At 38.3% G+C, this 22,324-nt stretch overlaps 1 protein-coding gene across 8 annotated transcripts; it reads right to left on the bottom strand.

Moving 5' to 3' along the window:
• Positions 1 to 2,010: 2,010 nt before the first annotated feature.
• Positions 2,011 to 21,539, bottom strand: LOC116267232 (phosphatidylinositol:ceramide inositolphosphotransferase-like). Of its 8 annotated transcripts, none has more exons than XM_031648851.2 (15): positions 21,343 to 21,539; positions 20,950 to 21,092; positions 13,920 to 14,003; positions 13,608 to 13,738; positions 13,279 to 13,368; positions 7,020 to 7,106; positions 6,869 to 6,937; positions 5,009 to 5,089; positions 3,803 to 3,874; positions 3,417 to 3,477; positions 3,219 to 3,321; positions 2,763 to 2,858; positions 2,636 to 2,685; positions 2,431 to 2,552; positions 2,011 to 2,343 (listed from the first exon to the last, which is right to left on the bottom strand). In XM_031648851.2, exons 4-15 carry the CDS (start codon positions 13,638 to 13,640, stop codon positions 2,263 to 2,265), a joined length of 945 nt encoding a protein of 314 aa, XP_031504711.1. In that variant the 5' UTR covers positions 13,641 to 13,738; positions 13,920 to 14,003; positions 20,950 to 21,092; positions 21,343 to 21,539; the 3' UTR covers positions 2,011 to 2,262. The 8 variants fall into 8 exon arrangements, with proteins under 8 accessions (XP_031504711.1, XP_049937224.1, XP_031504710.1 ...); XM_050081267.1 differs by having other exon boundaries at positions 13,608 to 13,759; positions 13,920 to 14,025; positions 20,950 to 21,056; XM_031648850.2 differs by having other exon boundaries at positions 13,920 to 14,025; positions 20,950 to 21,056.
• Between the last annotated feature and the right edge of the window lie 785 nt (positions 21,540 to 22,324).

Genomic DNA, 22,324 nt, shown 5'->3' with positions numbered 1-22,324 from the left:
ATTTGTCTTGCAGACTACATGTAGAATCAGAAGCATAATGGGTGCGGCAAATTCTCTTACACGTACTCTTTTCGTTGTGTCAAGAGTAAAGAACTTGAAGAAAGTGGAGAAAGACAACTGAATAACAAGCAATAAGACTCACAGCTCTTCTTTGCATTGGGTCCAAGCATTTATAACAATACAATACAGAACGATAGAATATGCAAGATAGCAACAATGATAGGCATTAGGTATCGCTTTCCTGTTTATGACAACAAAATATGGAAATGAATGTAAACATTGCTACAATCATGCAGGCCAGATGTGAAAATATCCAAATGGGCAAAGCCAATAATGGCTCGTCCTTATCAACATGCATCTTCACACTTCCCCTCAAGTTGGCACTTCCACATCAATAAGCGCCAATTTGCTTAAGATGAACAGATATCTCCTGCCCAAAAGTTCACAGTAAAAATATCACTGAGCTGTTCTTTTGATAGCACAAATCTAGTATTGGTCTCCTCTAACTATATTTTGTCCCTAATTAAATGACAATATATTTTTACGTGTTTGGTCCTCTCTTGAGAGAGTGGATTTGCTACTATATACATTGCAGCTTGATTGTCACCACACAAATTCATTCATGGACTTTTGTACTCAAGACCCAAATGTTTAAGTATGCCTTGAATCCACCGAAATTTTGTGCTCTGGGTTGGAGTCGGGGGCAAGACATGAGCGATAGATAGTCCTTGAAATGAGCAGGAGTATGCTTGGGTCACAAGGATCTATGAGTAGTTTCAGATGCGGTTACAGGAACATTTGAATGAGGTTTAGAATCTAGATTGGTGGAGTGGAGTGGTTCGTGACACAAATTGTTTGAGGTAGTATTAGATTTGGCCTTTTTTTTTTTACAAGGAAACTTATTTTCACAAAAGCAAACATCTCGAGCAGTAAAAGATATATTGTTTTCTAAATCATAAATTTATGCGCTTTAGCCATATGGGTAACCTACAAAGATGCATCTTTTTGCTTATGGATGTTATAAGCATAACAAAGACATTCAAAAGATGTGGAGTGTTCATATTTAGGAGCTAGGATGGTTGTGTAAAACCTCATAAAAGGCTGTTTGAGATATCACTAGTTCTTAATTTGGTTCAAGAGTTAAGTGGCAGTTATGATGCTTTCTCCTCAAAATTTTGTGGGAAGTCCACTTTGAAAAGAGAGAACACAAGCTGCATTCGAAAAATCATGGTGTTTGTATTCCCTACTCAATTTTTTGAGGCATGCCAATGCAACTATGTTGGCACTGTATCCCCATTGCCCTCAAACGAGATTCCATTTGTTTTGACAATTTAGTCCCGATCTGTTCAATTTTTCACTCTTTTACCAATTTGGTTTTCAATAAGTGTATAAACTCTTAATGATAGAAGAGGTTCATCAATGTACTTCATTAGAAAAACAGAAATAACTCTAGAAAAATCGTCAAAACTATTTTTAAAATAATAGGCATCATTGAGATCCCTTTTTAGTATGGCTTGCATAGAAATATGCAACTGATATGGGTAAAGCTAAAGCACCAGTAGTATTTATATCATTCGTGCTACGAATCAACTGCCTTATCTTTTGTACCGTCTACTAGAAAGTGTTTTCACGAGCAAGATTTGTACAATGGATACCTGTACGCTTCGTGGTGATGTAAGATGTCATTCTAGAATTTTTATACCCCCCCGCTTCCATCACATCTTGCAAATTCTTGTTTCAATATCTTCTTATCACTTATCCTCACACTTCTTCCAAAACAAAGGAAAGAGACGAAGTGCCCTGAAATAAATAATTTTTCCAATGGAACCTTCTATCAGAGGTTGTTAACACATGCTCCCAAGGGCACACATGCTCCTGTTTTGTTTCGGTGCTTTAGATGTACCGGGGTACACAACTCCCATATGCTTCCACAAGAACGACAACTCCAGTGGCCATCGCCTTTGTAAGTGAACAAAAGCTCACACAGCCACACAATCGGACATGGCTCAGTGGACCAAGTCACCGCTTCAATTTAAAATCAATAAGGCCAAAAAAATAATCACCATTCTATTCACTTGATACACTATTTACTTCCATGATACAGAGAGATGTATCAAAATTGAGAACCCAATCTAAAAACACCTGGGTTACCATTGCTTGTTGAAGAATCAACTATGCAGATTTAGACAGTTGCTTGCAGTAGTGTCCAATAGGAATACTGTGCCACACAAATGCCAGAACTAGTGGAACAGGCAGCTTGTCTCAAGCACCATTCATCCCCAAATCAACGTGAACTTGGTTTCCATCATCCAAAATCTTTCCGTTTCCTTCTATTCTTGGCCTCTGAGATACCAAATGCCCCAAGCGTTAAAACATCAGAAACGAATTTGTGGTTCTGTAAAATGAGAAATTTGTGACCTTAGACAATACCCGATCAGTGTTATCAATAGAGTTTCCATTGATCAACTTGAGGAGCTCTTCTTTGGATCTAACATCTTTTCCATTCATGGGCAGCAACAGTGATGGATTTCCGCCATTACGTTCCACTATGTCTGCATGAAGAAAGACAACCATATTTGAGAGCGATCCATGCTAGGAAAATAGCACCAGTGAATTCCAAAGATAGACCACTGACCTTCAGGTAGCTGTTTCTCCACGAAGTACACCACCAAATTCACGGTATACCTATTTTATTTAAAGACAACACGGACATCATTCGGACAAAAATAGTAGGTTGACGAGCAAATTTAACAATTTATTACCATGCAACAACAACATCAACTGTATAGTGTTTGCGGGAAGCAATGATCAGCAGACTTTGAATAACCACCACCAGCCAAGCAAGCTGCTTTATCAATCTGCACATGTCCATGCAAAAGACCCGTAAAAGGCAATAAAATGATAAAACTAAAATTATTTTCTGAAATTTCAGGAAAAATATGCACTGTGAAAGAATGTTAATAGTCAAATACTCGATTACAAACTGTCCAATTTGTTACCATGACTAATTTGTTCGTGCAGCACCTTTTTACTATGGAACGACACATTCTGTCATTTTAACTGTTCTTGCTGCATAGCTTTGACACAGTCCAAAAATGAATGACTACTAGCAAGTACCAAGGACTGGGAAAAACCAACAACCTAAGCCCAAATGCAACATGCAGTTGTTTGCCTGCACACACACAAACACACACACACACACACACAAACAGAGATACCTCTTTGCCCCATATTTTTGGTATGTTCGAACAAATACAAGACTGAAGATCATATGCGATGAAAATATGAGGTCACCACAGCCAAATAACACGCCTCTAGGGACTGCACATGTCAAACAGGTGAAAAAAATAATAATAAATCAGAGACATTAGTATAACATCAACTGAAACACAAATTCCCATCAGCAGACGCCATACAGTTGATCAAAAGCACTTCCAGAGCACTCCTTGGGGGTGGCAAACGAGCAAGCTTCGCTCCCTGAAAAAGAAATAAATGAAACACACATTAAATAGAATACTTGCTGAACGGCTGATGAAAAGGTCACCCCTAATTTTACAAAATGGATTTTCAAATGGATATTTTATCAGTCTACAAAAATCCATTTAAGCCTTTCTTAGCAAAACTATTTTTAATTCTACCCCACTAAAAAGTTAACCTGTTTATATGTTTAACCCATTTTTGAAGATGTTTTAGACCAGCCTCACAAACCTCCATAATGACCTAGTAAACACCCGAAACTTTACACCAATTTCCTTTTTCCTATTCCAAAAGCATGTGCGCAATATTCACATTAAATACAAACCTCACGACAATGATAGTTGGGGCCTGGAAGCTGAGTTGCCATGAAAGTAAGGATTCTCAAAAATTGACAAGCCTGTGTAAGCAATTGAAAGATAATGATGCATATCAGCATACCGTGACCAGAAGCTTCAATAGAATGACGGTCATTTGTGCTGAAATGCTTACACCTTGATATTTTAAGCAAGCAAAATGCAAGAAATGCAACATTCCATGCACGTAATGCACCAAGGCATGGGGACTGTTTAAGTGTACCTGTTCTAGAGGTCATCCTCATTGGTAAATTTTAAGCAACTTAAATGTTGGAAAGAAGTTTCATGCTGGACTAGAATTTAGTAACTTATTGCAATGTTGTAAAAGGTGTAGAGTAACAGCCATCGGTCAGGCCGACCTATACGCCGTATCGTAACGTATCACAAATGTAGCGTAGCGTATCATAAAATTAATTTTTTAAGTTAAAATATATTAAAATCAGAAAAAATAGAGAAAGAATCATAAAAATTCCAGAAAATAAACAAAAAAAACAGAAAAATCAAGAAAAATGTATTCAATATAAAAAAATCATCATATATAAGGAACATTCATGTATATCAACAACACATTCAAAAGTAAGAAATCAAAAATTCAAAATAACATAATAAGCTTTGATCACAATTTTAATCTTGAAAATTTTATAGAATCTTAGGAACCAAAAAAACCCTCTTTCAACAAGCTTCCCACTGTTCCCACTACGAGAAAGCTTCTTCACCAGCTAGTAGGCTCTCCCAAATCGATGAATCCTCAGTGATTTTTACTGAAAATAGGCAAAATCTCTCCCCCCCACAGTCTTTAGAAACAAGAAAAGAGAGAGAGAGAGAAGAGTGTTTAAACTTTAAACTTTAAAACATAACGCAAAAAAGGGGGCGTTGGGCCCCTTTTTTGTGTTTCTCCCTGTATCGTACGATACGGGGGTGCATCGCCCATATCGTACGATACGGACGATATGCTTACAACACACGAGCATATCGTCTATCGTAAGCACACCGTACAAGTTTTCTAAACCTATATGGCGTGTATCGTAAGCATACCATATAGGTTTTCTAAACCTATACAGGAATAGAATAATGTTGATAGGTGCTATTGATTGCAGATGTAATTAAACTAACTTCATGCCAGTGCTACAAAATTATACAAAAAAAAAGAGAACAAAATTTGATAAATCTCAACTGACCACTAGAAAAGCCAGCACCCTACACCAGAGCAGTACAGTGTAGAACCTCTTGCTGTGAAAGATAAAAGGATTAAAAGTCCACTGCAACAGCAATGACGGACAATTAGAATAATCAACAAATGAAACACTAACAAGAGAACAAGGCAACATCATTCAACAACTGTAGTTACACAGCTAACAGAAAGATATCAAGTACACACTAGCACCTGCACATGTGCACACACGCAAGCAGAGATCATACACCAATGCATGCACATGCACACAAAGATGGAACAGAAAGAAAAGGTAGCAAAGCAACCAATAGATTAGAGAAAAGGTAAACTGAACTCAGCAGTGATCAAAGGAAACACATGTTCTTGTCCAGATCCCATAACCAACTCAATCATGGTTCAAGCATAATGGCTGCTTCAGGTTGACTGTCGATTCCATACATGTCTAGTGTTTGGCTACAAGATTAAAATTATTAACAACCGGACCATAATTCTCTGTTTTGTGCAATACAACATCGTCTTCGAACAGCAATGCTGTGAACAAATAATAAATCATCAAACATGTGAGGGAGAAAAAATACACAAACAGGATTATCTCCACTAATTCCTAAGTTGCAAACAGAAGTCGGAGCTTTACATTCTCAAGGAAGAATCTCGTTCCAAGGACCTCACGAAGCACTTAGACCTAGAGCCCCAATCTTGTCTGCTCTAAACAGGTCATATTTGCAAAGCTGCAGAATATTATTACAAGAAATCTATACCTGATTGTCCTCATACAATGACCAACAAGGTGGAGCAAATTGATGGTAACAACAACTAGGAAAATCATCGAAAATGGCTAATGAAGAAGAATGGGGCAAAAGAGTGTGCTGAGTCTCTAACTTCTAGTGTGTGACAAAAGTACTTCATTGCAACTCATAAACAAAAACGCCAAAGATAGAAGCATCTTGCATGTAAGCACCTCACATTTATGTTTGGCTACTCTGATACATAAACTCCTAAAAGCAACACTATCTAACATCACTAGAAAAAAGCGGAATTAGTGGCCAAAAACAAATAAAAGTGAAAAATGAAAATTCGGTCAAAAAGAACCTATCTGAGGCTATAACGAAACCGATTTCAAAATGCTGATTGTTGAAGATAGTCCAAGCAATAGAGAGATGATCAGAGCAAATTTACATTCAAAGGGATAACAGTATACTTTGTCATTAAACACATGAAACAGCTGTACAACAAGTTCTGGTTTTTCCCAATCCTTATTTCCCCCAAGGAAGTCAAATTTGAGCCCGAATTCTCATTAACTGCCCTCAATTTGAATTACCGTCATAGGAATTCGGCAACAAAAATTTGCATGGTAAGGTTCATTGTTTATCTGTGTAATATCTACTATCAAATGCAACCTTCAGATTAAATTATTAAACTGAGTTGTCATGGTCCATCTTCTCCATTATTTTCAGCACTGAACTTCTTAGAAAATGCACAGAAATTCAAAATAGAAAGGCACATTTTTTTTCTCTCCTTCTATTTCTTTTTAAATTCTGAAGGAACCTCTTTACCAAGCAGACTATTCTTAAACTCTCGGTTCAACAAATTAAGATGTATAACACTTCATTTTATAAGGAAATGCATAGATAAACTTAAAGGTTTTAGTGATGCAGCAGTTGCAATTAAAGACAGGAAGTAAATCCAAGGTTATTATGAGTAGACCAATCACTGAGTAAGAATCTTCACACATAGGACTTTCACTTGGCCCATGAAAACAAGATTCACAATATGTTGAACAAGGTAAGGAAACAAGATTCACAATATGTTGAACAAGGTAAGGAAACAAGATTCACAATATGTTGAACAAGGAGAAATAGAAGCTCACCAAGACGAAGGAGAAGAAAATGAATGTAAAGACGGTCTCACTAATGTACCCTTCATCTGGACCAAGCTCCTAAGACATGCCAAGTGATTAATTTATTCTCCAAATGCACTCAAAAGACCAATTGTCCAACAAGAAGCAAGAGTATACATACTGGAAGAATCGCAAACCCAACATCTTGAAGTATTGGACCTGGACGATGCAAATAATGAACTCCTCGAGCAGCCAATCCATGGAGATACTGCACATGGAAATAGATAGTAAGCATGATCCCTCAAATAACAATCAGCAGAATAAAAGCAAAAATAAAAAATAGTGGAACTACTGAAAAGAGTGCGTGAGAAAAGAATAGAGCCAATTTGATGTGCTTGCAAGCCACACATAGATTAAGAAACAACGATAGTGTGTCCAAGCAAAAGACCTCAATAACCAACAGCTCTTCATTTTTCTTTCGATACTCTTTCAATTTCCTGATGGTCAGAAGGGTTGTAATGATAATGAATGGCTAACCAGAACAAGAGTCATCCAGAACTTGATATTGATATTTTTATTTTCAGGCAGAACAGAAGCTTGCAATAAGGTGAACTTTTCTCGTCACTCAGTAACTATATTATGGAAGGCAGTGTTAAAATATAAATCCTTCACCAGCACGTTGAAGAGGAGTCTCTTAGGATTCCACCTCCTTGTAGAATGTGTTAAAATATTTAATGTCCTTGTAACATGTGAAGAGTCTCCTAGGATTCTATGTTATAGTTAATATCTATATGGGAAGTATCCTAGGATTCTATGTTGTAGTTAATATCCTTGTAATATGTGAAGTCTCTTAGGTTTCTATGATGTAATTAATGTCCTTGGAGCTTGTGAAATCTCCTAGGATTCTACGATTGGAGACTCTTAGAATTCTGAAAATGAGATTATAAATAGAGGCCGTGCAAACCATTTTGGCTACGGCTTCTTCTCCTCAGTTTCTTCTTGTTTTCATTCTCTCTCTCTCTCTCTCTCTCTCTCTCTCTCTCTATCTTCCTGCGTGAGTGCTGTTTTCGGGTTACAGATATTGGTGCTACATTTCTATCATGGTATCAGAGCGCCAGGTTACGTTATCTCTACCAAACGAAATGCCCAAACAAGTCTGATCTGGTTAGAACTCTTTTCTCATCTTGTCTCTATCCTGAATTTACTTTTCCCTTGCGCAATTCTTGTTCCTTTTTCTTCTTGCTTACCAAGGGCACATCTTGTTATATCGTGTCTTCTTTCTCTCTCATCTTCTACCTATATACCATTCCTTTCTGTTGTCATGGAAAACCTTTCGCATTCTGGCATGTCCTCAAGTTTTCTTCCTCACCTTATTACCGAAAAACTCAACCATGAGAATTATCTGATCTGGAAAAGGCAAATCATGCCTTTCATAAGAAGTCAAGGCCTCTTTGGACATCTCGATAGTTCAACAAAGGCTCCACCAATATCCGTCTTACAGGAAATAAAAAATGAGGCAGGAGAAGTTATTGCTGTTCATGAAGACAACAATCCTGAACATGCTATGTGGATGAGACGTGATCAAAGTCTGGTTGCGTATATTTTGTCCACTTTATCTCAACAAGTGTTACTTTCAGTTTCTGATGATTGTACTGCAGAAGAATTATGGGAAACCCTTGCTGATACCTTTTTCCAAATATCAGAAGCTCGAATTATGTACTTAAAGAAAGAATTTCAGAATTTGAGCAAAGGTTCAACGTCTATCATGGATTATTTGGGGCGTATTAAGGCCGTCGCAGACCAACTTGCTGCCTCAGGGAATAACATTTCTGATAAGGAAAAGGTGCAGCAAACCTTGAATGGACTTGGGCATGATTATCATGCTTTTATTACAGCTCTTGAGGTCCTTCCTGTTCTGCCTTCCTTCAACGAACTACAAGGTAAACTTCTCCAACATGAAATGAATATGAAAAGAGTCATTGAAAGGACTGATCAAGGGAACTCCCAAAATGTGTTGGCTATGAATGTAAAGTTTGGTAAGAGCCATGGGAACTCCAACCATAGTGGTCGTGGCATTCTACCAACACCACATAACCAAGGTATGTCTCTTTTGGATACTTCAAGAAAAATACCAATTTGTTTTCAGTGCAACAAGAAAGGACACATGAAGGCACAATGTTGGTTTAATCCTCAAAATAAAAACAAAGGGGTAAGACATGATTATAAACAAGGAGGACAAAGTTCTAAATCCACCGCTGAAGATATGCAACAGCTATTGATGGCCGCATTCTCAAAGATGACTATAAAGCAAAATGAGCAGGGAGAATGGTTCTTGGATTCAGGTGCAGCTACCCATGTGACAGGAAATGCAGGTAAATTGACTAACTTATCCCCTCATTACGGTAGAAGTTGCATTATAACAGGTGATGGAAAATCTCATCCTATTACACATATTGGAAATGCACATATTCCATTGTCATCCTCGTCTCTATCACTGTCTAATGTTGTTCTTGCTCCCAATATCAAAAAGAACATCATATCCATTTCTAAACTCATTGATGATACAAGCTCTTCTGTTGAATTCACACCTTCTTCTGTCTATGTCAAGGACCTCCAAACGAAGAAAATGTTCGCTAGAGGGGAGCGTCAAGGGAATATGTACGTCCTCAAGGAATGTCTACCCAAGGATTCATCCACTTTTGATATAGGATTGAAGACATTTTCTCTTTCTCATAATGCGTCATCAGTGCCAAGTTCTTGCCATTTTCAATCAAAAGTAAGGGGCCCTAACCAATTTTTGGAGTCTGATTTGTGGCATAGTCGGCTAGGACACTGTGGTCGACATTTCATTGAAAAACTTGTCACAGATAGTCTCATTCCAAGATCAAGTTTACCTCTTACTTCAAGTGTCAAAAAATGTTCAAGTTGTGGACTTTGTAAGAGTCATGTTTTACCTTTCCATAATATAAATCAAAGGGCTTCCAAACCTTTTGAAACTATTTTTTCTGATGTATGGGGGCCAGCCCCTATTGATTCCATGTCTGGGTCAAGATATTATGTCTTATTCATTGACTCTTACTCACGTTTCACCTGGATTTACTTCATGAAACACAAATCAGAAGTACCTCACATATTTCGAAACTTCTATGCCATGATTCAAACTAAATTTTCATCCAATGTGGTGCATTTTCAATGTGATGGAGGAGGAGAATATTCCTCGCTTGATTTTATTGAATTTCTACGTGAAAAAGGGATAACTAGACAAATTTCCTGCCCTTACACACCACAACAAAATGGTGTAGTTGAGCGAAAACATCGACATATAGTTGAAAGCGCTATGAGCATGATGCATGATACTAATGTGCCCATTTCCTTGTGGACTGAAGCCTTCCATACTGCTGTATACATAATAAATTGTTTGCCTATGACACTCTTGATGTCTAAATCGCCATATTTTACACTCTTAGGCAAACAACCTGATTACAAGAACTTGAAGGTTTTTGGTTGTGTATGCTATGTTCACGTTGATGCTGCCTTGAGGAACAAGTTTCAAGACAAAGCTATTCAATGTAGATTCGTTGGATATGCTGATGAATATAAAGGTTTTCGATGCTATGATCCAACAACTAAACGTATCAAAACTTCAAGAAATGTCATTTTTGATGAACATAGTTTTGATAATACAAATGAAATGCCTATGACCATTGAATCTTATGATCCCTGGACCAGTACACAGTTATTCAATGCAGATCCTGTTATAGAAAATGATGTGCCTCAAAGTGAAGATTCAGAGAGAGCAATACAACCGTCGGATATGGCTCAAAGTGAAAATCAAGAAGATCCAACACAGTCATTAAGTCATCACGAAAACAATAATGAACAGAGCAACGATGCACATCGGTATTCGGGTCTTATCTACAGTCGACGACTAAGGGACAGAGATGCTCACAGTGAAGAAGACAACATGCCCCACCTTAGAAGATCCCAACGCATTCGTCATCCCATTCACAGGTGGGTTAGCTATGATTCTTTATCACTTGATTTTCAGTTATTCATGGCAAAAGTTGGCAAGGAGGAAGAACCTACTTCATTTGATGAAGCATCAAAATCACATCATTGGAGAAAGGCTATGAAAGAAGAAATGGATGCCTTGCATGAATGTGGAACATGGGAGATCGTTCCGAGGCCACACGAAAAGAACGTAGTGGGCTCCAAATGGGTATACAAAATTAAATACAAACCTGACGGCAGCATAGAAAGACACAAAGCAAGGTTAGTAGCAAAAGGGTTTACACAACAATATGGAGAAGATTATGATGAGACATTCAGCCCTGTGATCAAAATGGGAACAATTCGCGTGATTATATCATTGGCAGTTGAATATGGATGGAGACTACATCAAATGGACGTGAAGAATGCTTTTCTTCATGGTGATTTAAGGGAGGAAGTATATATGGAACAACCTCCAGGATACACGAAAGGAGACTCTCATGCATGGGTTTGCAAACTAAGAAAATCTATTTATGGACTTAAACAGGCCTCACGTTCGTGGTTTGACAGTTTCTCTTGCAAGATTCAAGAATGTGGTTTTCGGAGATGTCCTCTAGATCACTCTCTTTTCATTTATCGAAAGGAAAACATATTTACTTTACTTCTTATATATGTTGATGATATTGTTATCACAGGCAATTCAGAAAAACACATAGAAGAAGCTAAAGTTTTGATGATGCAAAACTTCAAAATGAAAGAGCTTGGTGATTTACGATTCTTTCTTGGAGTGGAGATTGATAGGCACAATAATCGCCTCACATTGACACAACAGAAATACACGTTGGATTTGTTGAAAAAGTCAGGTATGTCTGATTGTAAGCCTGTTGGAACTCCTAGTGTTCTAAATCAAAGACTAAGTGCTCAAGATGGGGAGTTATATGAAGATCCTACGCAATATCGAAGTATTGTTGGGGCACTTCAATATCTTACATTTACTAGACCAGATATTATATATGCTGTGAATCAAGTATCCCAATTTATGCCTGCACCTAGAGATACTCACATGGATGCTGTCAAAAGAATATTAAGATATCTTAAAGGGACAGCAGGAGATGGCTTAGTTTATGGTAAGAGTGAAAATATAACTACTGGACATCAACTTATGACATTCACAGATGCAGATTGGGCTGGAGATCCCGATCAAAGAAAGTCCATTTCTGGTTTTTGTATTTTCATTGGACGTAATCTTGTGTCTTGGAGTTGTCGAAAGCAAAAGGCAGTAGCAAGATCCAGCACTGAAGCTGAATACAGATGCATGGCTGCAGGTACTGCTGAAGTTACATGGGTTAGACATTTGCTAGAAGACATTGGAGAAAAGATTAAAACATCAATGTTAATGTGCGATAATCAAAGCGCTATTAACATTGCCTTTAATCCCGTACAACATGGTCGAACAAAGCACATTGAGATTGATCAACACTTTGTTAGACAAAAGGTGGAAGACAAGGAAATTCAGCCTATTTATGTTCGTACAGATGAACAAGTTGCAGACTTATTTACAAAAGGATTAACAAAGGAACGATTCTGGTTTCTAAAAGGCAAGTTGTACATGGTGCAAAACCATGCACAACTTGAGGGAGGGTGTTAAAATATAAATCCTTCACCAGCACGTTGAAGAGGAGTCTCTTAGGATTCCACCTCCTTGTAGAATGTGTTAAAATATTTAATGTCCTTGTAACATGTGAAGAGTCTCTTAGGATTCTATGTTATAGTTAATATCTATATGGGAAGTCTCCTAGGATTCTATGTTGTAGTTAATATCCTTGTAATATGTGAAGTCTCTTAGGTTTCTATGATGTAATTAATGTCCTTGGAGCTTGTGAAATCTCCTAGGATTCTACGATTGGAGACTCTTAGAATTCTGAAAATGAGATTATAAATAGAGGCCGTGCAAACCATTTTGGCTACGGCTTCTTCTCCTCAGTTTCTTCTTGTTTTCATTCTCTCTCTCTCTCTCTCTCTCTCTCTCTCTCTCTCTATCTTCCTGCGTGAGTGCTGTTTTCGGGTTACAGATATTGGTGCTACATTTCTATCAGGCAGTACCTAAGTATGCAATGATCACCTTACAGGTTTTGAAACATTAAACCATAAAACTATAAAGACACATAGAATACATTATTGTTTGATGAAAGAGGATACATTTCCGAACAATGGGAAGCTAATTCCTCACAATACTTGACCCATAAATTGCCTTCGGTCTCTATAATTTCTTCAACGGGAAGCCTCTTTTTGAAGATGAAAACTAAACAAATCAAACCCTCGAACATATAGATATTCAATAAAGACCCTTGCCATGAACACAATCCACAGTTATCAAGAAATTCAAAAGAAAGAGAGTGTGAGAGTGATTGTGCGCGCACAAGAGAGAGAGAGAGAGAGAGAGAGAGAACCTGAAAAATAAGTCCTAGCAGAAGAAACTTCCATTTCTCAGCCAGAAGAAGTAACTCTATCGTCATCTCCAACGTGATCCTCCTCCATAGCTGTCAGTGAAATGCGTTGGCGTTTGACTTAAATCAGCAAAATAAATAAATAAAGGAAAAAGAAAAAGTTCTTTTTTTGGCAAATTCTCATTAGCCATCTCTGTTAGATAAAAATTGACAACTTGTGTCGAGCTCCAAACAAAAAGAACGAAAATGGATAAAACAAAAAGAAGGGAAAACAAAGAGAGAAGGAGAAGAGAATGGAAGAAGAGGAAAAGATAGAGAAAAAAAAAACATGCCTTGGAAGCTTCACGAGCAATGTAAAGCGTCATCCCTCGATCCGCCACTCTCTGTGCTAGCAGGAGCCAATGTTGTTAAATGCAACGAGGCGAAGCAACGCATTGAGCCTATTGTAAGGCGAGGCATAGGCCTTGCATTGTTGAAGCATAGGCTTCAGGATCAAAATTGTAAAATATATAATATCCACTAAAATAATGAAAAAAATTAAAAGAAAACCCACATAAACAAATTAATTCTTATCTATTGAATCGATCCCAAAGTCAGCCTCCATCTTGAATGGAAAAGATAATGGTCCAAGTACTAATTCTTACCCAAGGACCTTCTCAAGCCCGCACCTCCAACAAAACAAATCAGGCTCATGTTTGAGAATCACAATTCCTGGCCGACTCCATTCCCTGCTCCATGAATAGAAGATTTCTGCTCACCATAAGTGATTTTCATAACTGAGCTTAAGGATGAAAAACAACAAGATGAACATACAAATGTAACATCTTAAGCCATTACTACAACAAAATCAGCAACTGTGCTAAATAGCCTTCTGTAACACCAAGTATCTAAAAAGAATAAAAGAAGAACAAAAGAAAAAGAAAAAAACAGAAAACCAATCAGCTACTAGAATTTTCATGTACAACCCTCTTCTGCACTATCCCTAATATGCTCAATGGTTTCCTAAGACCTGGATTGTAGCCTAAACATGAGAAGCAGTTACTGTAATTAACATAAGAATGCACACGACTATGAAGATGACTCCAAACAACTCAAACACTAACACTCATACAAACTTTTGTGCTGATAAAAACATAAAAATAAGCAGTGCAAATTATATGTTTGCTCTCAAGATGGCAACAAAGCCTGTTACTGGAGCCCGTCAGGATTGCACACTCATGGTTAAGAAAATGACATACAGAAAACAACTATACGACCAGTCACATGTGAAAATCATGGATCTTAGTGATGAAAGGGACACACACTCACATTACCTATCCTCTAATGCGCAAAAAAGCAAGAGGATGAGATGTAGTAAATTGAATGAAGCCTGACTGCCAAACTAAAAGGTATGCAATTCAGTATTCAAAATATTCCAAGAAATTATACAGTGAAGAAAGGAGACAAAATATAGTACTGATGCAAGGTGCGAAGAATACCATTTTGTACAATACTCATAGTAGATATAAAAGGTATGATCTGCATTCTATCAAATCACAAGAACATCTTATTGTTGATTTGTTGGCGTGCAGGGGAACAGGGGTATATCTATACATGTCCCATTATAACAGTAAAATCACATCCTGAAAGCCAAACGCGTAGAGAAGAAGAGAAAGAAAACAATATCAACTGCAAAAACATTTACATCAACATAGCCACCCATCTGGTGCAGCATGCTAGATGCTAACCAAAATTGTGTGGTTTCCCCAAACAATCAAGACTTCTACTTTGGCTATTAACAATTCTGTTAAAGAAATCCCTATCTGGCACTCAACTTGACTGAGCCTCCCTCTCCAACAGCCCTCAATTGAGAGAGGGAGACAGAAAAAGAAAGAGACCCCTAAGTAGCACTGACAATGAATTTTGAGAGAAGCTAGGTAGCAGTGAACCCTTGGCAGCTTCAATGATGAGGAACAAGAGGAGAGAAGGTTCGGTAGGTTATGCAGCAAAAGAAAAGGTGAAAATGAGATAACCTCAAGTTTTGTTTTTTTTTTTCTATAAGAAAAAAAAAAGTCATGCCTCAGGCATGATATGCAAATCAAATGAGGCTTGCACTTAATGCTTTGAGGTGCCTTTTATTTGAAAATGCTTTGAGGCATACAGTTCACTGCATAGTCACAAAAACCCGACTTTTTCGAAAAAGACCCAAAAAATGTCAAAAACAATGAAGACAAAGGAAACCCACTTTTTATGTTAAAAATAACTCCAAAATGAATTTTTTTTTGTGTTTTTTAGCATTTTTCACGTTTTTTTGCTTTTTCTCGTTATTTTTATATTATTTTTGCTTTAAAGTTTAAAACTTAAGTTAAATTATTTGTCTTCATTTCTATCATTACTAAAACATCAGTTTTATCATTTTATGAATTTTTTTTGTTATTTTTCATTTATTTTACGTTTTCCTAATTTTTAAGATTTTTTCTTTTCTAAAAAATTGACGAACATTTTTCGAGATTTTCAGCTTTGGCAAAAAATACTCAAGAGAAAACCCCATCGTTTGAAACCCATTATCAATATTTGTGACTATGGTTGATGCCTCGAAGCATACACCTTTAACAACATTTAGCAGCAACTAGACCTTAACTTGTCTGCCTTGCCAAGCAGGGCCATGAAGCCAAAAGCAATGCCATGCCACTGAGATCAAAATGGATGATGACCTTAGACAAGAAGCAAGGGCAGTTATTTGCTGTCATGATTCTCACTGGTCTCGCTGAGCACAAGGCCTGATGCATGCACCTCAACCATATAATATCACTGTTCAACTGGTAGTTTTAGTCTTTTAGATATCAGCTGTCTAACTTCAACCCCCTTTGTTCTCTCTTGAAAAAAAAAATATTAATCTTCTTTCTTTTTCCTTTCATAGCTCGTAATTAAGGAAACCATCAAATAACATAAGCCAAAGCCAATAGCTCACCACAATACTTTAGTATAAAAAGATTTATTTTAGAAAAAAACGTGAAAAAACGCAAGAAATGCATTTGCCAAAAAAAGGGAAAAAATTCGCATTTTTTTGAAAAAACAGAAAAAATGAAAAAGACACAAAAGATACACATTTAAAACGCATTTTCTCATGTCTTTTTTGATGTGTAAATTTTTTTGGGGCTCGGTGGAATAACTTGTAATATTTGAAAAGTATAATGGCTTTAAAGTAAACAGACGTAAAAAAAAGGTCGACTTCATCGATTATACCTAAATCGAGTTCGAAGGAAGGAAATGGGCGTTCTAGGGTTTCTGAAAAAGCCGAGTTATGCCATGGGAGTTGGAGAAAACAACTGCTTATTCAGTCCATTGAGATAGGCAACAGATTTCATTCTTCATTTTCTTTCTCTTTAGGTCTTACCCAAAGTTTAAATCTCTTCTTAGCAATCTCTCTATTCCCCGTCTCTCTTTCTGCCTGTTCTCCTTCCATCTCTCTCAATTTCTGTCCATTCTTTTACCCATCCCTCAGTTTCTGCCGTTGCTATGCTGGGTGTCCAGTTTCCACACAGCCAGCGGTTCTCTCAGTGTCTCTCGCTCCCTCTTGTTTTTAACTTCTCACGTTCTTATGATGGGTTACATGTTCGTGTGGATTAAGGGGCTCTAAATGGACTGCACACATCGTGTTGAAGTGTGTCCATTAAAAGATCGTGATTACTAGGTTTGTCACATGGGTGCTGACCACGCTGTAAATTTGCTGCTACACAAGAAATCAGGTGCACATTGGGTGTGCAGTGGGTGCAGCTTAATAATGCATGGTTATTGTGTTTATGTTGTATATATAATTATAATCATATAATATACATATATATAAAATCATACATGTATTGTCTTATAAGTTTTTTATTTATTTTATTTTCCTTAATTTTTAGGATTTTAAAAAAAAAAAAAATTTACCATACTTTCCCCATTTTTTCCTTTTTTTCGAGCTCGCTGTATTATACCCAAGAAAAACCTCACCGTTTAAAACTCCAAAACATTATTTGTGACTATGGTACTATAAAGAGAGTCCAGCTTGTTCTTGGTTTGCAAAGGGCATTGTGCTTTGATTAACTAGATAAATTATCAGGGACATCCTTAGGGCCCGTTTGATTGTCGGTTGAAATTTAACACGGTAAATTTAACATGATAAATTTACTATGGTAAATTTTTCTGGAAAAATTTACAAGATGAAATTTCTCCCTCTTCCAATCTAAGTCCCTGTTTGATTGTCGGGTGAAATTTAACGTGGTAAATTTAATCTTGTTTGATGCACAGGAAGAAAGAAGCGGCTGAAAATGGGGAGGCAATTGGAAGGAGGTGAAGACAATGGCGTCGCTTGTCGATTCTGGCTGAAGCCGATGGACAGGGGCAATGGACAATGAAGCAAGCGAGCAGTGAAGCAGGGATGGCATCGGCGAATGATGCTGGGGCCAGAGCTGAATGACACTGAGGTTTCAAATGGTTACTGGTGGTTGAGCTCGACCACCGAGAGAGGGAAAATAACTAAGAATGATGCATTGCAAGGCAGAAGCCAATAATAGCGGTCAGATAGGGGAGGACTTACCAAAACAAAGGAATCACACAAGAACGATGTTGGTTTAACAAGCACAGCTCGAATGCTTCACAATCATGGGATGGTGGGGGAACAATCGATGTTGGGTTCAGGCGGGAGGCGGTGGAGTTTCGGTGAGGGTGGATGCTGGGAAGAACTTGAACAGGATTTTATTCCATTCTTATCCCTACAATGGCCGTCGTACTGCTCCAAGCCAACCCCCAAGATTGGGAAGTCTGCCTGAAGGTCGATCTTCATCCCACGCAAAGCCCTAGTTCTTCTTTTCATTGTCGAGCATCTCTGGAACTCATGACACGACGAGCATCTTTGAAACTCATGAGGTGACGAAAGAGCAGCTTCTGAACTTCATTGATGATGCGCGGCCAAGAGATAAACGGAGATGTGGAGATGATAGATTGGAAGAGATGAGGGAAACGGAGATGTGGAGATGATAGATTGAAAGAGATGAGGGTGCAGAGATGTGGAGAGAAACGGCGATTGCCGCCAACGACTCAAATGCAACGGTGAGAAAGCATGTCGAGCGGGTGAAATTTCACCCGCTCCCTTTTACAACAAACGGGTGAAATTTCACCCCATTTGTTGTGTTTTTAGTCGGGCGGGTGAAATTTCACCCGCCCATACAAATTTCACCCCCTCCTCTCATTTTACCCCAGCCATCAAACGGGGCCTTACTGTCTAGGCTGTAGAAAGCCACTCAAAGACAAGATAAGTGCTCGATTTGTTATTTCGGTTTAACACTAAAAACATACAGAAATTCTTTACTTTCAGTATCAAAACTTGATTTTTCACCTATAGTTGTTTTGTAAACTTTGACATGGTAAGCACTTTAGAAGGCATCATGTTGTTCTAGTTCTCCTTCACAATCATTGTACCCCTTGTAAGTGCAACCATTTAGATGCTTGTGGTCAAGATGTACAACAATGGTGAGCCTAGCTGCATTCACGCCTATAGTAACGCAAAGTAGTGAGAGTCGAGGGCACAAAGAATTCCAACAAAAGTGATATTATTAGGAAGCAAAACAACTCTCTTCATCTGAGCAAGAATAGTAAGTACATCCTTACCATTTCCATGGGTTGCGAGTCCAGGACTCCAGATATCATAGAATTCCAAGTAACTATATATTTGCTCAGCATCTTTACAAAAACATGACAAGCATTATCTAGAGATCCACATTTGGAGTACACGTCAACCAGAGCACTAGAGCAGTCCTAGGATCACATTCAAATTGAGAAAACTCCTACTTATACAAAGATGAAGCCACCATATATCATAGAATTCCAAGTAACTACATATTTGCTCAGCATCTGTACAAAAACATGACAAGCATTATCTAGACATCCACATTCGGAGTACATGTCAACCAGAGCACTAGAGCAGTCCTAGGATCACATTCAAATTGAGAAAACTCCTACTTATACAAAGATGAAGCCACTTTCCAAGGTTAATACACCTAAAAGGCTAAAACAGCACAAGCAGATAGCAAATTCACCATAGTGATCTCATTTGGTTTGATGTCTTCCCTATACATCTAATGATCTAATCAAATAAACGAATTGCTTCATTTGGCATCTTGAACTGCACATAACAATTAATCATTGCATTCCAGAATATCAAATTTTTTCCTGACACGGAATTAAACATTTTCTGTGCTTTATAAATCATGCCACATTCACCATAGAGACCCAGAAGTGCTCAATATCATATCTGAAGGAACTTTGTTAATGCACAAATCCACTTGCCCCAAAGTTACAAAGGTCTGAACTGATACAAGACACACCATAGTAGCTTAACTTAGATTAACATCGTCTATTGAAATCAAACATTTGAACAAACAAATGCACCATCTCAACTGGTCTTGCATCTTGACCATATCCACCTATTAGTGAAGTCCAATATACCACATTCCATAGCATAAGAATTTCATTAAACAATCAATGTGCAATCTCAACTTCACCAACATTGACATACACTGCAATAATTGAGTTCCATGATACCAGATTTCTCTCAGGCATTTAACCAAATACTTGCTCTATGGTGTTTATGGAAGGAAATGATGAATAGAAGCTAATAGAGTTCCCATCATTCAAATTCGAATTAAACCCAAGTTTCAGTACATGGCATGGATCTGCTTGCCTTCTTCAATAGCCAAGATAGGTGAACAAGCTTTTAGCACCATGGGAAAGGTGAAATTACTCGGTTTGATGGAATTTTCAAGCATTTTAGAGTATAAAAAGATTGAATTATCTGGAAGGCCGTTGATGGCATGGTTCTTAACTTGGTTGTTAAGGCGACGCCTAGGCATCGCCTAGATGCCAGGCGACCTCCATCCCCTAAGTCCATCACTTGAATATGGGTTGGCGCCTAGGCATGAATACGAGGCGCCTACCCATGGGAATAAAAAAGTTGTATACCTTTTGCGGTAAAATTGACTTGTTTAACAGATAATACTTAATTTAACAGATAATTACTGCTAAATACAGTTATAAAAACTGTTAAAAAGGTAAATTCTGATTGTGGAAACCGAGAAGGAAGTTTCTACAGGAAGTTTCTACAAAAAATACATAAAACATTTTATTTTGTTGTTTTATAAGTTGATTTTGACTGATACTAACTTGCTAACATGCTAAGTTAATACATAAAACACAAAACCAACATGTTACAACTAAAAATAACCAAAGAAATGTAATACTGGATTCAGCCGCCTTTTTAGGCTAGGCAAGCCATGACGCCTTGGCAACTAAGGTTCTTAATCATGATATTCCAGGAGAAATCGTTCAGAACAGGCAGATGATCAAAGGTTGGGTGAGCATAGGCCATGCACCTGAACTCGGCAAGCTTCAACAGAAAATGGTTATGAAAAGGGAAGACATGGACGACAAGTTGAACATGAACTTGGCGGACTTGGTCAGTAGTGCTACAATTCCTCAACAAGGAAGGAGCAAGAGACTAAAAAATGAAAGACGGCGCGGATCCGCCTGGCCATCACCGGCCCAAAAAAAAAATGAAAGAGGGGCGGTCCGTCCGTCCGTCAGAGTGACCATCGCTGGCCGGCGGGAAAGAAAGAGAGAGAGAGAGAGAGAGAGAGAGAGAGAGAGAGAGATGAGCACGTCTTATCCAAGAGCGGCCGGACAGGAAGAAAGCTGCTGAAGAGGAGGATGCACGGGGCGGAAAGCAGCAGCCGAAGACGAAGATGCAGCAAGCGCTCGGGCGTAACCTGGGACGAAGATGCAAGGGCAGGGGAAAAAAAAAACTGCAATCAGGTTAATCACCACAGAAGCGACGAGAGCAACGGAGGAACTAGGTTGCGATTCAAATTGCGTCCAAACAAACACATAAAATCAGAACCCCCAAAGCAAAGATTCAAAACGCCTAAACAGAAACTCCCAAATCAGAATGCCCAAATTGTAACCCCAACTGACACCCCCATATCGACGACCAAAAATGCCCAATCAGATGCCAAGAACAAGAAGAAAAAGCGAATGAAAGAGAATGAGACGTACAGTGTGAATAGGCGACGGCTAACGTGCAACGAACAACGGCGATGGCGCACGCCGGATGGCACTGAAGCAAGTCGTAAATCTGGAAAACGAAGACGGCGAGGAGGAGGAAGAGAGAGAGAGGGGAGGGAGCCTGCGAGGGTGCTCTGATTCAAAATTTCCGACAGGGGCTTCGGCGTTGATCATCGATGGGCCATGCAAAAAGCCTTTGGACAGCGGGTCTGAAGGACATGGGCCGGTCCAGTGGGGGCCGCCTGTCTGTTTCAATTTTCATCGTTTCCGCGGGCCCCACTATTGCTTCGAAAGAAACTGCCTTAGAGCAGCGTCAAGGAAATTTTTTTCCTTCGTTCACCAAATAAATTGGGCTTGTGTTTGATAGGATGAGAAATTTGGATTCAATATTTTCCATCTGTTGTTTCATGAACTTAAAACAACCTGAAGAGTAATAGAGTGAAACAATCCATGAATGGTAGAATCATGTTTTTCAAAGCATTTATGCATTTATTTTGGTGTAGTATAGTTAAGGTTGAGCATTGGGCGGAGCCACTGAGTACCCGGTATTCGGCCCCGACCCAGGTTTGGGCCTGGGACTGAAAAAAAAGGGACTCGAGCCGGTCCGACTCGTTAACGAGCCGGCGTGAGTGGGCTTGATAAGTTTGATTCAGACCTAATAATTTATTTTTTATTAATTTATATAATTATAATAATTTTATTATAATTAATTATATTTATATATTATTTTATATTAAAATATTATTTTAAAATTTAATCGGGCGCGGCTCAGGTTTTTCAAGTCCAGTCGAGCCCAGGCCCGACTCGTTATCGGGTCGGGCCGACCCGATGCTCTATTTGATTTCTATGGTTGCAGCTTTCATGGAGTATAAAGAGTAAAATTGTGGCACTTCAAATTCGAACAATACAAACTATACTTATGAATGAGCTTTATCATGTTTGCATGCCTTGTGTTTAGCAACTTAAAAGTAAA

Source organism: Nymphaea colorata, chromosome 13 (assembly GCF_008831285.2).
Source record: "Nymphaea colorata isolate Beijing-Zhang1983 chromosome 13, ASM883128v2, whole genome shotgun sequence".
Lineage (NCBI taxonomy): Eukaryota > Viridiplantae > Streptophyta > Magnoliopsida > Nymphaeales > Nymphaeaceae > Nymphaea > Nymphaea colorata.
Note: the sequence above shows the minus strand (reverse complement) of the source record. Positions and strands in the feature narration are given on the sequence as shown.